Below are 12,616 nucleotides of genomic sequence, written 5' to 3'. Positions count from 1 at the left end.
AGGCACATACCCAGGCAGGGCCATGAGCTGTACCCAGCACACCTAGAAGGGCCACCACCAGCTGAGGAAGGGCAGGGAGGAGAGGGAGCAGGCTGAGCACCATCTCTGAGCTGTTTGGGCTTGGGGAGCTGAGTAAGGCTGTGCTCAGCAGAGTCTCTCTGAGGTAAGGCCATGTCTGAAAGCAGACTGCAGTTCTGGCTGGCCGTGGTTAGCTAAGCACGGGGGGAAGATGAGTGTGCCTGGGGCTGCTTCAGCAGGTATTTTGTAAGCCCTGGAAGAAGTGAGCCTCCAGAAGAGCTTTCTGGTGGGAAGAGTCCTGTCCACAGGATGCCATTAGGAGCGAGAGTGCTTGCAACGTATGCTGTTGCACATGGATGAAGGAATGATAATATTGAAATCAACAAAACTTGTAGTTCTATTCAGAAAAATGGGCAACATTGGCTTAATGAGCAAAAGAGGGGGAAAGAGTGTCAATCCTATCTCCTGATTGTCACTTCTAAATTTGATAGTGGTTTTAGAGGTGCACCTATTTACTTTTCAGCTCTTTATTCTCTTTCTGAAGCTGGAGGACAGAGCAATGCCTAGCATAACAGTTTCTTTCTTGCATGGTATGGTGGTCAAACCTTGTAACAGTTGTGATGACTCTATAAAGACCCATGGCGTTCAACCCACCCTGCCTACACTGCTTTCAGCTGGTGAAACCAGGGCAGCAGGAGGCAAAAAGGAGGCTTTGCTGAAGTTGTGTGGGACAAAAACAGGTGACTGAAATCTGGCTGTAATGAGTTATTTAGCAGGCTGCAGCTGCATGAGCTCTTTTGCAGAAGGGAAGAAGAGGCTTCTGGGTACAAGTCAAATAAGTGCTGTTATGAAAGCCAACCTCGAGAAGGAGAGTAAAATCATGCTGGAGATTGGTGAAGCTGTGCTCAGTGTCTTGCTGAGACTATTGATGTAGCAGGAGGTGCGGAAGAAGAAAGCTTCCTGGCCAGAAGACTGAAGCAGCCGTGCAGTGAGCAGCGGGGATGTGCGAAGCAGGGCGAGTGGTGCTCATCTGATCTACCTGGTAAGCTTCGCACATGGAAGGTGTGGTTCTCTGCCTTGGGGAAAAAAATGCTTGTTGGCACGTAGCTTTCACTTGTAGTTGTAAGACTCAAATGTAAAGTGAGATGAGTCTATTTTGTGGATTTTTGTTTTGAATTGTGTGTTTTAAATACTGCCCAAATGCTTAAGGCTATCAAGGTGAAGTTGAATGTGCTAATTTGACCAATCTGTAAGATTCCTATAATGAAAAAACACAGCTGTCTTGGTATCCAAAGTGGGGTGTGGGGAAGCTCTTAAAGACTGGGATTTTTTGTTCCTCCCTCCTTTCTTCCCCAAAGATGATCTAAGGTAATCATCTTTGTTTATTAATTATATATTGCTTGTATTGGAGGAATTTGGGGTGCTGGTAGGCAATCTAGAATTTATGCCTTGTGGAAAAGAGCCTGGAAGTGGAAAGCTCTTGCGTGTGCCTCTCAAGTTCACTCTGGTGATACCAGTGCAGTTCTGACAGTAAACAAAGTAGCTTAATAGTAGAAGGTAATGGGTTAAGCAGAAAATATTCTAGTGTTAGAAGCAAGGCAACAGGGAATTTCTTGTGGCTTTGAGTACTTATGAGCTCAAACAGAAATGTGTTACCCTGACGAGGTAACGTTGTGTGGTTCCTTACAGGCTCATGTCTCACCTACATGCAGAAGTATTTGGGGGAAAGTAGGGGGCTGTTTGTAATCCCAGTTGCTTGCTCAGAAACACTGAACTTGAATTATCTTATTTTAGGGAGAGGGCCAGGGGCGGGGGGGGGGAAGAGTCAAAGGGTAGTCACTTAAACTGCTCCACATGTTTGCAGGTGCACTCAGCTACCAAAAGAGCATGCCTTGAGTGGCAATAGACTGTTTGTACTGATCTGTGGAGACACATGAAAAGTTTTCCCTAAAAATGCCAGTTGTGCTTCCAGAAAAGAGAGAGAGACTAATACCAGATGAAGTGTAACCTCCTGAACCACCACAGCGCCTGGTAAAAGCGAGGCACTTCTGGGCAAAGAGAACAGCCTTGACCACAGACAGAGGTCTGAATATTGCAGAATTGAAGCCTCAGATAAGGGAATTACAGGGAGTTGCCCCTTCAGCTTCTGGAAAACTCCCTCACCAGCACATACTGGTGTATCTCTTTCACAGGGAAGATGATATCCAATCTATATTATGTCAGAAACCCAACTCTGCTGGAACCTCGTGGAGCACGTGCAAAGATTCAGGGAGAGAGACTGCTGCTGGGCCCCAGTCCTTTCACTTACCTGGCTATGCCTGTAGCGAGCCCAGCAACTTAAAGAGTTTAAGTACAAAAACAGATGCAAGGCAGTTGGGGGTTGTAAAGGGTGAGATTGGAAGTCATCCTTAACACTGTGGAAATGCTGCGGTATTTTTAAGGATGTGGTCAGGATAAATTTTTTAGGTACATATTTGTGGGCCTGAAACACCTTAACCTTGAAACCATTTTTTTCAGATATAGAGGTTTATCTGAAGGTTATTACCTGTACTTGCAAACCTTGGACTGTGATGAAATACCTTCAAAGCAAAGCATGTATTTATCTTGTTTTCTTCCAGGGTTCTCACTTTGCAGTTTGTGTATTCACATATAAATACTTCCACATGTTCCTAGATGTGTATTATAGTATATTTACCTCTAGGTAGAGATGCAAACAGTAAGCAGGCAACCATCCAGAGAGCAGTCTCCCTAATAAAGTGAGAGAGAGAAATGCTGAATGCTTTGTTAGAATGCTAGAGCAGAGATCAAAGACCTTTTCTCCGGCGTATACAATGTCCTCTTTCACAACTCCCTCTTCTGTGAAGAGAATTTGGATAGCAAGCGGGATGGGTGAGCAACCCTGTCTTGTTTTGGTGTCTAGTCTTGTCGTGGATCATATCCCCTGCCTGTAGATCAGAGCTTTCACAGTGGCTGTAGTGGGATGGAGCTTCAGTTGCAAACACCAGCCACATACTTCCCGCTTGCCTTCTCGTGTGGACAAAGTTAATTGCATATACATAGTCATAGCTTTCTCTTGAGATAATTTTATATTGGTAATGACATAAAATTCCCTCTGCTCCCAAACTTCAGCTGCTTTGCAGCACTAGAAAAGCATTGCTTACCATTTCATTTTTGTGCTTTCCTGACCCTTAGGAATCCTTCCCTGTCGTGAGCTTCACCGGCTGCTTCACCTGCTACTTCTGTCTCTGCAAGAGCAAAAGAGTGAAAGGCTGTTAATTTTTGTTGCCACAAGCATTAAGGGGATAGGTTATTTACTAATACTTGGTTTGCTGTGGTTCAATCTGTTTTCTTTCACTCTGTGTGTATTATTATATACACTCTGTGTATGTATAATAGAGAGGTATACAACAGTGTGTATTTACACTCTGGCAATACACAGAGCATATTTATTTTCTTGTGTAGGCTGGATGTGAGTCACAAGCTGTGCACTGACTAGCCCTGAGCTTTCAACCCGCTGAGGGGATTCTTGTTCTATAGCCAGCCTGAGATCAAAGAAGGTAGTGAAAACTAAAGGTTATTGCATTTATCAAGAGGTGTAGACACCATCCCTCAGACTACCAAATACCACCCAAACTGCATGTCGTGGTGCATAACTACCAATAAAATACGGACACGGCTAATAAGCCTATAAGGAAAATGCTGCTTAAAAGACCTTTTTTGAGGAGGCTGTTAAATCAGGTACTTTCCTGGGGGAGGTGGGAAGAATGTGGGTTTTGGGCTTCCTCTCCCTGTCCTCATAGCATCTTGTAGCTTAGGGTACAAATATCTGAGTAGATCGTTCCTCCCTGCTGTGCTCCAGAGACAATACTGATGGTGGAAGTAGTGGTTTAGCCAAGGTGCTTTTCTCTTCCCGCTGAGGCAGCTCTGTCCGGGGAAGGTGCTGGTGTCATTCTCCTGCCTATTTCTCCTGGTGTAATGGTGCTTCCTGGGGCGAGCGAGGCCCGAGAGCTGGATTTCTGTGTTTGTGCCTCTCTCCTCGTGGCGGAGCCCAGGTTATGCTTCATTTATCAGCCTCTTCCTGATACTCAGTGCAAGCCATCTGCCATCTTTGGCGGCTTTGACATTAAAAGCAGTGTGTCCTATGTGTTTCTGATGAACTTCTCCTGTGGCTGCCTCCCCTCCCCATTGTAATGGTTATTGTTTCAAGCAAGGTTATACATTTATGCAAAGTGAGCTTATTCCGTATGTGTGCATTTCCTGCCTGCCTTTTGTAAATGAAAATGAGACCCTGATGGCCACTCTTATCTACCTGACTAGTTCTCTGTGGTGCCCCACAGTGTTTATCCTCCCTCTCTGCTTTGTACGTTTCTTCCACTCCACATAAGGCTGCTCTGCAAAATTATTGGGAGAAATCCTGTGCTTTGGCCTGGCACTGGGACAAGAACAAGGTGGATCTGGAGGGATCAGGGCTGTCCACCAGCTTGCTGATAGGCAGCAGTGAGATGTGCTGCCAGACAGAAGGAGGGTGGCCTAGCAGCTGGTGCTCTGCAGCCATACTCTGTAGTGGTGCTGTAGCCATGCCCACTCTCCCCATAGGTAAAGGGTGTCCTTATGTCTCCTTATGCAGAGAGAACTCAAAACCTGGTAGCTGTGGCCCGCTAACAGGTCTGAGTAAATGTGCAATAGCAGCAGACAAGAATGACCCAGAAGTCAGAGCTTCAAGAAGTGATGTCATTCTTCTGTAGAGCCAGTCATTTTTCTAACAGTTATGATTCTGACTCAAGAGCTGCACGAAGGTGGTTGTTCCGGTCCAGACAGATTGTTTGTGTCTCTGGCTTTGGCTGGTTTACTCCCACAGAGTCCCTGTGGAGTTTCTGGTTCTCACAAACGCCTGTACAAAAGTCTTGGACTGGGGGGGAAGTGAGATCAGACCTGAAATACAAAATTGCATCTGAATTGCATGTGAATGTTGAGCTCTCTGGCCATCCACGTGCTTTTGTTACTTCCCTGTTGAAGTTTAAGCTTGCATGTAAAGAAAGAACAAGGCAGGTCTTGTTTTAGGAAGCAGTATCTAACCACAGGAGTACTTCAGACTGGTCTTGCTGGAGCACTTGACCCTTAATTTTAGCTTAATCTAGTGCTGTTTAGTTTAAATAATGTTTCTTGCTGGATTGAACTGACTTTGCTTGGAACAGGAATGTTTACACAGAAGGATTGTCCTTGGAACGCGAAAGGGGAGATCTGTCCATGTCTGTGCAGTTGAGCAGGTGTGAGATATTTCAGTCGCCACACGGATTGGCATTTAAAATATTTACTTCGTACTTGATGCTTGACATCTTTCTTTTTTGTGTGTGTGTCTTATTTTTAAGTGCTGGTTTAAATAAAATGCAAGTTTAGGAAACTAACAATTTTTTCAAATTTAAAAATTGTTCAATGTACTAATCACTTTAATATGACAAAGGAATTATTTAGGACTTGGTTTTCAGAGGATAAAACAATTAACTGAGTCAGGCTTTGCAATGAAGAGTCACTTCTTGGAAAAATTAAAATACTAATTCATAACTCTTTAACGCACTAACCTACCTGAAATAACAAAGGCATGTAGCGTGATTAAGGCATATGATTAAATTCCAAAACTCTGAACTTCTTGGCAATGTCTCTGTCACAAAACTTTTGCGTCATGTGTGCAAGGCCATTTGCTGAGTGCGTTAGCTCAGCCTGCAATAAAATTGAATTAATTAAGTAGGCAAGTAACCAAATGTTCCCAGGGCCTGTAGAATGGCAGGACTTTGTCCCAAAGTAAATTGATTCAAGCTGTCCCTTTCCAGTACAGGAGGAATGGGGGTGAGAAAGGGTCTAAATGCTACTATTGAAGGCTTTATGCTCTTGGAGCACTCAAATGCTTCCTTTAAAATAAGTTAAGAAAATGGTACTTTCTATGAGTTAACCCCTGGAAATAGTGTTGGTGTAGTATATTAAGGACTTTCTTCCTTGAACAGCTCTGCCGGTCAGGACAGCTGGGATGGCAGGAGGGGAAAATGTTTTGGGTAGAGGTGCTGTGTGTGAGCCAGAGGACCATGTTGTGTGCAGATGTCTCTTTTTTTTTTATGTTGCCTTAAGTTTTTGCTCTGAATTCTGCAGGCAGCTATTTCATCATCGGCAATGGCGCAACTGGAGTGTGACTCACCTGGGATCATATAGTGGGCAGCAGTTCTGGTGGCTGAGCAGCCAGGTTATGGTACCAAAAAAAGAGCTGGTTTGGGTGATCAGTCCAGCAATGGCTTGTAGCCATGGTGCACCTGTATACTTTCACTGCAAAAAATGATCAGTTTGGGATCTAGACCAGAAAGTACCTGAGAACTGAAAATCTAGAGAAGGATCCTGAGAGGCTGTTATGGGACTAGGAGTTGAAGTAGGGTGCTGGGCAGGGAGGGAGATGCTGAGCTGGAACCCTTTTGACATAAGGAGGTACCTCTGTGTGGTGACCACCAAGAGTGAAACTGATCTAAAAGACATTGTGAACTAAGTGGACATGACTGTTTGGATGTTATATTGAAGGGATTGATTTGCTTGCCAGCTCTTCTGCTTCATTTGCCAACCTCCAGTACTGGCTGAGTAATGCAGGTAATGCAACTGGGCACTAAATGAATGGTGATACAAGTTGGAACAGACACCAGCTGGAGAAGACACCAGTCAACCTGAAAGGATTGTCTAGCAGATGAATGAAGGCCGCTGCCAAGAAGGAAACTGCTTGTTATGCACCTGGCAAAGCTTTGTAGTTTAGTCGCCAATAATTTCTTCAAGTGGTGGTGTGTTTTTGTTTGTTTGTTTTTTCCCTCCCTTGTATGCCTTTGGCTTTTGAGAACAGATTTATGCTAGCTTACTGTTACCGCTGCTTGTAGGAGGACGGGGGGACCTTTCTGTCCAGTTTTGTGAAATTCTGAGAGCACCATGGGCGGAGAAATGTTGCCTAACTATTTCTTATCCACATCAAGGCAACTTTCTGTCATATCTTTAAATGTTCTTCACTCATGTAAACACAGTCCTTTTGCCTCTAGGTAAAAGCTAATAGAAAGTTAATGAGTGAGCTTGCAAGTGCAAATGTCGGTCTGGCTTCTCAGAGAAAGTTCTTATGATGCAACAGTCTGTACCGAAACTGTGTCATTACTTCTGATCTTATCTGAAAGCAGCCTATAAACAAAATGAGGCATCACTTAGAGACCTGTCCTATAATTAGTTCAAGGAAAGGTATTAAGAGATCTCAGTGAGGGACGTGCTGGCATGTATCCAAAAAAAATGATAGTGGCTTTCTCTCTTAGGGTTTTAGCCTTTTGAAATAAATTACCCTAATCTGACAGCAGTCTTCTGGGGATTTGTGAGCGGTAGCAGGTAGTGTTTCTGTAGCTAGCTGTTGTGCGATTCACCCTCTTGGCTCAGGGCAGCAGGAAGAAGTGCCCTTTGCCTCCCTGGGGAATGTCTGGAGCTTCAGGATGCAAAATGTGCTGTGGTCGCAGCCAAGTCTTGGATTGAGATCCTTAACTTCAGGTGCGCTGAGGCAAACTTCACGCACTTGTGAGGGTGTCTGGTCTGGCTTTTATGTTTGTTTGTTTTAGCATAGTTTACAGCTATTTAACGCTCCCTGAACTTGTTCTTATCTGCTGTGCATTGGCGTGTTACGTGCTCTGTCTGTGCTCCCCCCTCTCTTCCCACCGTCACACCACCTATGCTGCGGAGGTGGCGTGTAGTGGGTGGAGTGCTGGCTTTGGGCTTGGTTATGTTTCCCCATGCTGCTGGAATTTTCTGTTGCCTGTTTAAGGCTTATCGTGGGCCGAAGTCAGGCTCTGGGGACTGAAAAACTGTTACCAAATACATATCTAATCTGAAAAGTTACTCCTCCTTGGGGATAAAAAAATGAATGAGGGATGGTGCATGACTTGTTCCCAGTGGAAAGCTGTACCCCATACAGAGTACTGCTACAGGAACTTACACACCTTCCCCTGGCTTTGAATAAATAGTTTTGACAAGGAGGAATTTATGCACGCATATAGAAATAAAACATGGGGGGGAACAGAAATTATGACTTATATCTGATTAGAGTTTCCGGGATTCAGGTACACAAACACCTTCCCAAAGGTTTGGAGGAAACCAGCAAAACTCTGGATGTGTCTGTCTAAAAAGGGAGCGTGTACAAGCTAGTGCACTTAATAAACTGGAATGCTCAGGAAATTGGACTCTATTCATAATTTCAGAATAACCTTTCTAACAGCTCTCAGACTAAACTGAAGTTGTTTGTGGCTTTGCAAAATGGGAAGGGTTTGAGTGGCTCAGGGGACTGATGCTAAATGTGGCATGTTTCATTTCAAGTTTCAGAAGGAAGCACGCTCTTGGTACACAAGCGAGCGGAATTCAACACTGATCAAATGATGCTGTGGTCTTGTGGGTGGTTTCATGTTATGTTTGGCCTGATCAAATTCTCAGGTGATCAAGATCCATGCCATCTATATTTCTAGCTGTCATTTCTGAGGAATTTCCTATCTGTCATCTCCTTGATTCCCTTGGGTAAATGTCAATCCAAGGACTAGAAGGATGTCTGTCCAGAGGGACGTTGTGTCATTGCTGCCTGTGGGGTCTGTGTTAGACAGTTCTGTGCGGCAACTGTCTGTAATTTTCAGTAGTGGACATAACTTTTGTTCTAGTTTAGTGGTCGTGTTTTCAAGAGAATGCTGCTGCTGTGTAGAATGGCAGGACAATGTCTCTCATTTGTTTTCTTTCCTTGAGAAAGACTCTTGATTTAGGGAGTGATTTCTGCTGTCTAAATCCCTAGCAAGTGTTCCCAGCCCCACCTGTCCCTGTCTTGTGTGTCATAAGTCCTCCAGGGTTTGAGTACTGCAGATTTGACACTGTCTGAGTGGAAGCTGAGGAAGCCCAGCCTAAGGAGCATAGGGTGTATCCCACCCTTTGCCCAGCCTTGTGCTTACTGGGTGAGGCTTACTCCCTGTGACTAGTGGTATGTGGTGGTCTCATGCCCTTTTATGAAACTTTTGAAGAGAAACCAGAAAAATCATTGTTCCTTTTTGTAATGTTATTCCGACAGCTCCCCCAAAACTTCCTCTTTTTCTCAATTCCTTTTTGCTCTTCTGAGAGTTTCCGCTGCTCTCTATCTACCAATTCCAAGAAAACATTTTTTATATTTTGATGAATAAATTCTTCTCGAGAATAAAGAGCTGTTCTTTGAGATTGCAGTTACATGAAAAAGGCAGGTGCGTAGCCTTGAAGAAATACATCACAAGTGACAATGCAGAAAGAGGCAAAGTTCCTTCTTCCTTCAGGTGAATCAATATTGTGGTTGTGTGTTGTTTTTTTTTTTTTCCCTGACTTCAGAGGCAGTTCATGTCTGAATATCTTGGTTCTAGTACTCTCTGGGTGACATCTTGTTTTACTGCTTAACCTCTGAAGATAGAGGTATTGTAGAGTAAATGTAACATAGAAATAAGGACTTTAGTTTTTCATTCTTCACTGGGGTTTTTCCTCTGGCATGTGCTCAACCCGACCCTTAAATCAGTAGCATTAGCTGATTCTGGAACACTCTATTCAACAACCAAACAGCGAAGCTGATGCTTAGATTCACTTATGCGAGGTGTCCTGAAGACATTAACTGATGTCAGCAAAAATGTTTGTTGTATTACTACAACACTGACTATCTTGGCTTCAGCTGGGAGAGAGTTAACTTTTCTACTAGCAGCTGATATAGTGCTGTTTTGGATTTGGTATGAGAAATACTTGATAGTGCGCTGCCTTGTTTAGTTGTTGCTAGGCAGTCAAGGACTTTTCTGCTCCTTATATCGCCCCACCAGTGAGTAGGCAGGGGTTGCACAAGAAGCTGGGAGAGGACACATCTGGGACAGCTGACCCCAACTGACTGAAGGGATATTCCATGCTATATGATGTCATGCTTGGTATATAAAGGTGAGCGACATCTGGAGCGATGGCATTTGTCTTCCCAAGTAACCATTACGCATGATGAAGCCCTGCTTGCCTGGAAATGGCTGGACACCTGCCTGCCGATGGAAAGCAGTGAATGAATTCCTTGTTTTGCTTTGCTTGCGTGCGTGGCTTTTGCTCTATCTATTGAACTGTCTGTATCTCAACCCATGAGTTTTTTTATCACTTTTGCTCTTCTGATTCTCCCCTCCATCCAAACTTGGGGGAGTAAGTGAGCAGCTGCATGGTTCTAGCTGCCGGCTGGGCTTAAACGATGGCGCTGACCAATACTAATTTTTCTGAAGTGGATGATCTGAAACTAGTTGTGAAAATGAAACTTGGTTTTGGAGAGAGGTGATCCAGTTTAGGTTACTAGTACTTTAGAGTTGAGAGCTCAACTTCTATGAAGGTGGCTCTCAGCGGGTGCCTACTTAGTGCCATAACCTCTAAAAAGTTTAGTCAGTCCTCTTACTGCCTGTGAGTGTGTGAGGTTTCAAGTTCTTGCTGGCCATAAGCTGAGGAGAAACTTTTGTAGTCTGTTCTGGCATGGGAGAGAAGACGGGTGGAATAAAGTTATCTTGCTGCCATTCCTCTGGTCCTCCCAAGTACCTAAACTCATAAACCAGATACACGCAAGAAGAACCAAAACGGATTGAAATACATGAGAAGCTCTTGCATATTATGAGTGTGGTTGACAGGTGTTTCTCCATGGTCTTCTATGCCTGTCTTGTGGCCTTTCCCTCCCACTGTAGTTACGATTTGCTTTAAAGGGTTTTGTGCAATCTAGATTAGAGGTTCCCTGTGTGAAATAATTCTTTCTCATTGAAGGACTGGATGAATGAACGCTGTTAAATCTGTTAACTTGTATAAATATCCCTATGCTGAAATATCTCCGCCTAGATTAAATTTCTGCAGAGTTTGCAGATCCATCATTGAATGGGCTAAGCACCTCAACTTGCCATCTGTGTTGGAAATTTCATGATTATTTGAACTCTTCCTTTGTTACTAAGCCATTGCAGAGGGACAAGGACTCCCTGGTACATGTACAGAGCTGGTCTGGGCTTCTTGGGAAGGCAGGTAAAAGAGGGTATTGCTAGAAATCATGGAAAGGGCAGAGCAGGGCTAGTGGTTGGCAAAAAGGTGGGTGACGCGGGGTGCCGCCGCCTCCTACAGGTGGAGGGGCATCACAGGAGCAGCAGCTGCCTTGTGCTGCCCATCTCCATCCAGGCACCAGCCCTCTGGCTCAGCAGGGCTCTCGGTGATTTAAGTGAGAGTTTGCCTGTGCCTCAGCTAGGGCCTGCTGTCTGGCACATGCTGAACCAGGCACGTGGTCTGACCTCGGCTCTTTGCACCTAGGTTATCTCAGCAGTCTTTGATTTCTTTAGCTGCTTACAGCTGATAAATCTCTAAAAGCTTGGAATGTGATTTCCTCTTACCTTTGTTCTCTGTTCCGTCTGTACAGTGTCTTGGCAGAGTGCAGCTGAAGGGCCGTAAAACTTAGGGAGGATATAACTTGACAATAATTGAGTTGATGAACACAAAGTAAGAGCAGTATTGAGCTATTTAGATTATAAAGCTTCAATGAAAAAAAACTCTTTTTTTTTTAAACTGACAAACTGTCAGTGTTTAGCATAATAATTTCATGGATGTTTGTGGTGATGGCTTTAGCTGTCTTGCTCAATATAATATCCATTTTAAAAGTGTTTTTTTGTCTTCAGTCAGCAGTTATCTTTCACACCAAGCAAGGATTATAAAACCCCCTCGATAAATGTCATCAATCCAAAGAAAGAAAGAGGAAAACTCCCTCCCTTTTGAACTTTCAAATTTGTGTAGTGGATAAAGCTTGGTCACATGGGAGAGGGAGAAAGGGAAATTCTGGGGGACTTTCCTAGGAAGCAGAAGGGAAACTATTTCAGGCTCAAGAGAGTACTTTGAGCTGGTGGGATAGTCAATAAAATGTCTTTATTACTTTTGTTCAGTGCCTTGTCTAGGAGGAAGTATAACACACTAATGCCAGAGAATTTCCATTTTCCAAAATTACTTTCCATCTTGATACTGTGAGAGCAGGGAAAATCCTGGCCTGCAGATGCTTATTTTTGCTGGCAAATGTTGCCAGCAACAGGCTCAAGGACTACCAGTTGCTTTCCTGGATTGTGAGTCCTCTCTCCTCTTAGCTGTTTTTAACTTACATATTGTAGAAACCACCTTTCTCCAAGACAAGATGATGTTGTGGATGATACGTATACACAATTCCACTAAGATACAACAGCAGTTTATTTTTTCTCTATCAGTCAGACCTGTACTAGACAATACATTTCCTCCCTGTCTTGCAACCCTATAATCACTTGGATCCGTATTTCCTGACAGGTGAGAAAAGAAAGCAAGCCAGATGAAGTTCAGAAAATATTTATTATTGTCCTCTAGGAAGGTGTTAATTATTCATCAACAAAGTGGTGAGCCTCACAGGTAAATAAGGCTAACTAGTAGCCGACGCTGTTGTAGTTGCTGCATTGGACTTGAAAACACTGGGAAAAGTGAGTCTGAAAAGTGAATCTGAAATCTGAAAATGGAAGCTCAGGATTCTCCTCAGGTGAGAGGAGAAAAAGAAACTGAAATT

At 43.9% G+C, this 12,616-nt stretch overlaps 1 protein-coding gene across 2 annotated transcripts in view; it reads right to left on the bottom strand.

Moving 5' to 3' along the window:
* Positions 1 to 12,616, bottom strand: part of LOC128904262 (myelin-oligodendrocyte glycoprotein-like) — a 35,203-nt gene that overhangs the window by 8,123 nt on the left and 14,464 nt on the right. The window contains exons 1-3 of one of the 2 annotated variants that reach the window (XM_054188343.1): positions 5,602 to 5,663; positions 3,180 to 3,263; positions 2,714 to 2,766 (exon numbers count right to left, since the gene is read on the bottom strand). In XM_054188343.1, coding sequence (XP_054044318.1) covers positions 2,714 to 2,766; positions 3,180 to 3,187 — 61 coding nt within the window. In that variant the 5' untranslated portion in view covers positions 3,188 to 3,263; positions 5,602 to 5,663. Of the gene's footprint in view, positions 1 to 2,713; positions 2,767 to 3,179; positions 3,264 to 5,601; positions 5,664 to 12,616 lie in introns of those variants that run through there. The other variant, XM_054188342.1, reaches the window with a different exon arrangement.

The sequence above is a fragment of the Rissa tridactyla genome, chromosome 1, assembly GCF_028500815.1.
Source record: "Rissa tridactyla isolate bRisTri1 chromosome 1, bRisTri1.patW.cur.20221130, whole genome shotgun sequence".
NCBI classification, from domain to species: Eukaryota; Metazoa; Chordata; class Aves; order Charadriiformes; family Laridae; genus Rissa; species Rissa tridactyla.
The sequence above is the reverse complement of the archived record's forward strand: the minus strand, read 5'-3'. Positions and strand labels throughout refer to the sequence as shown.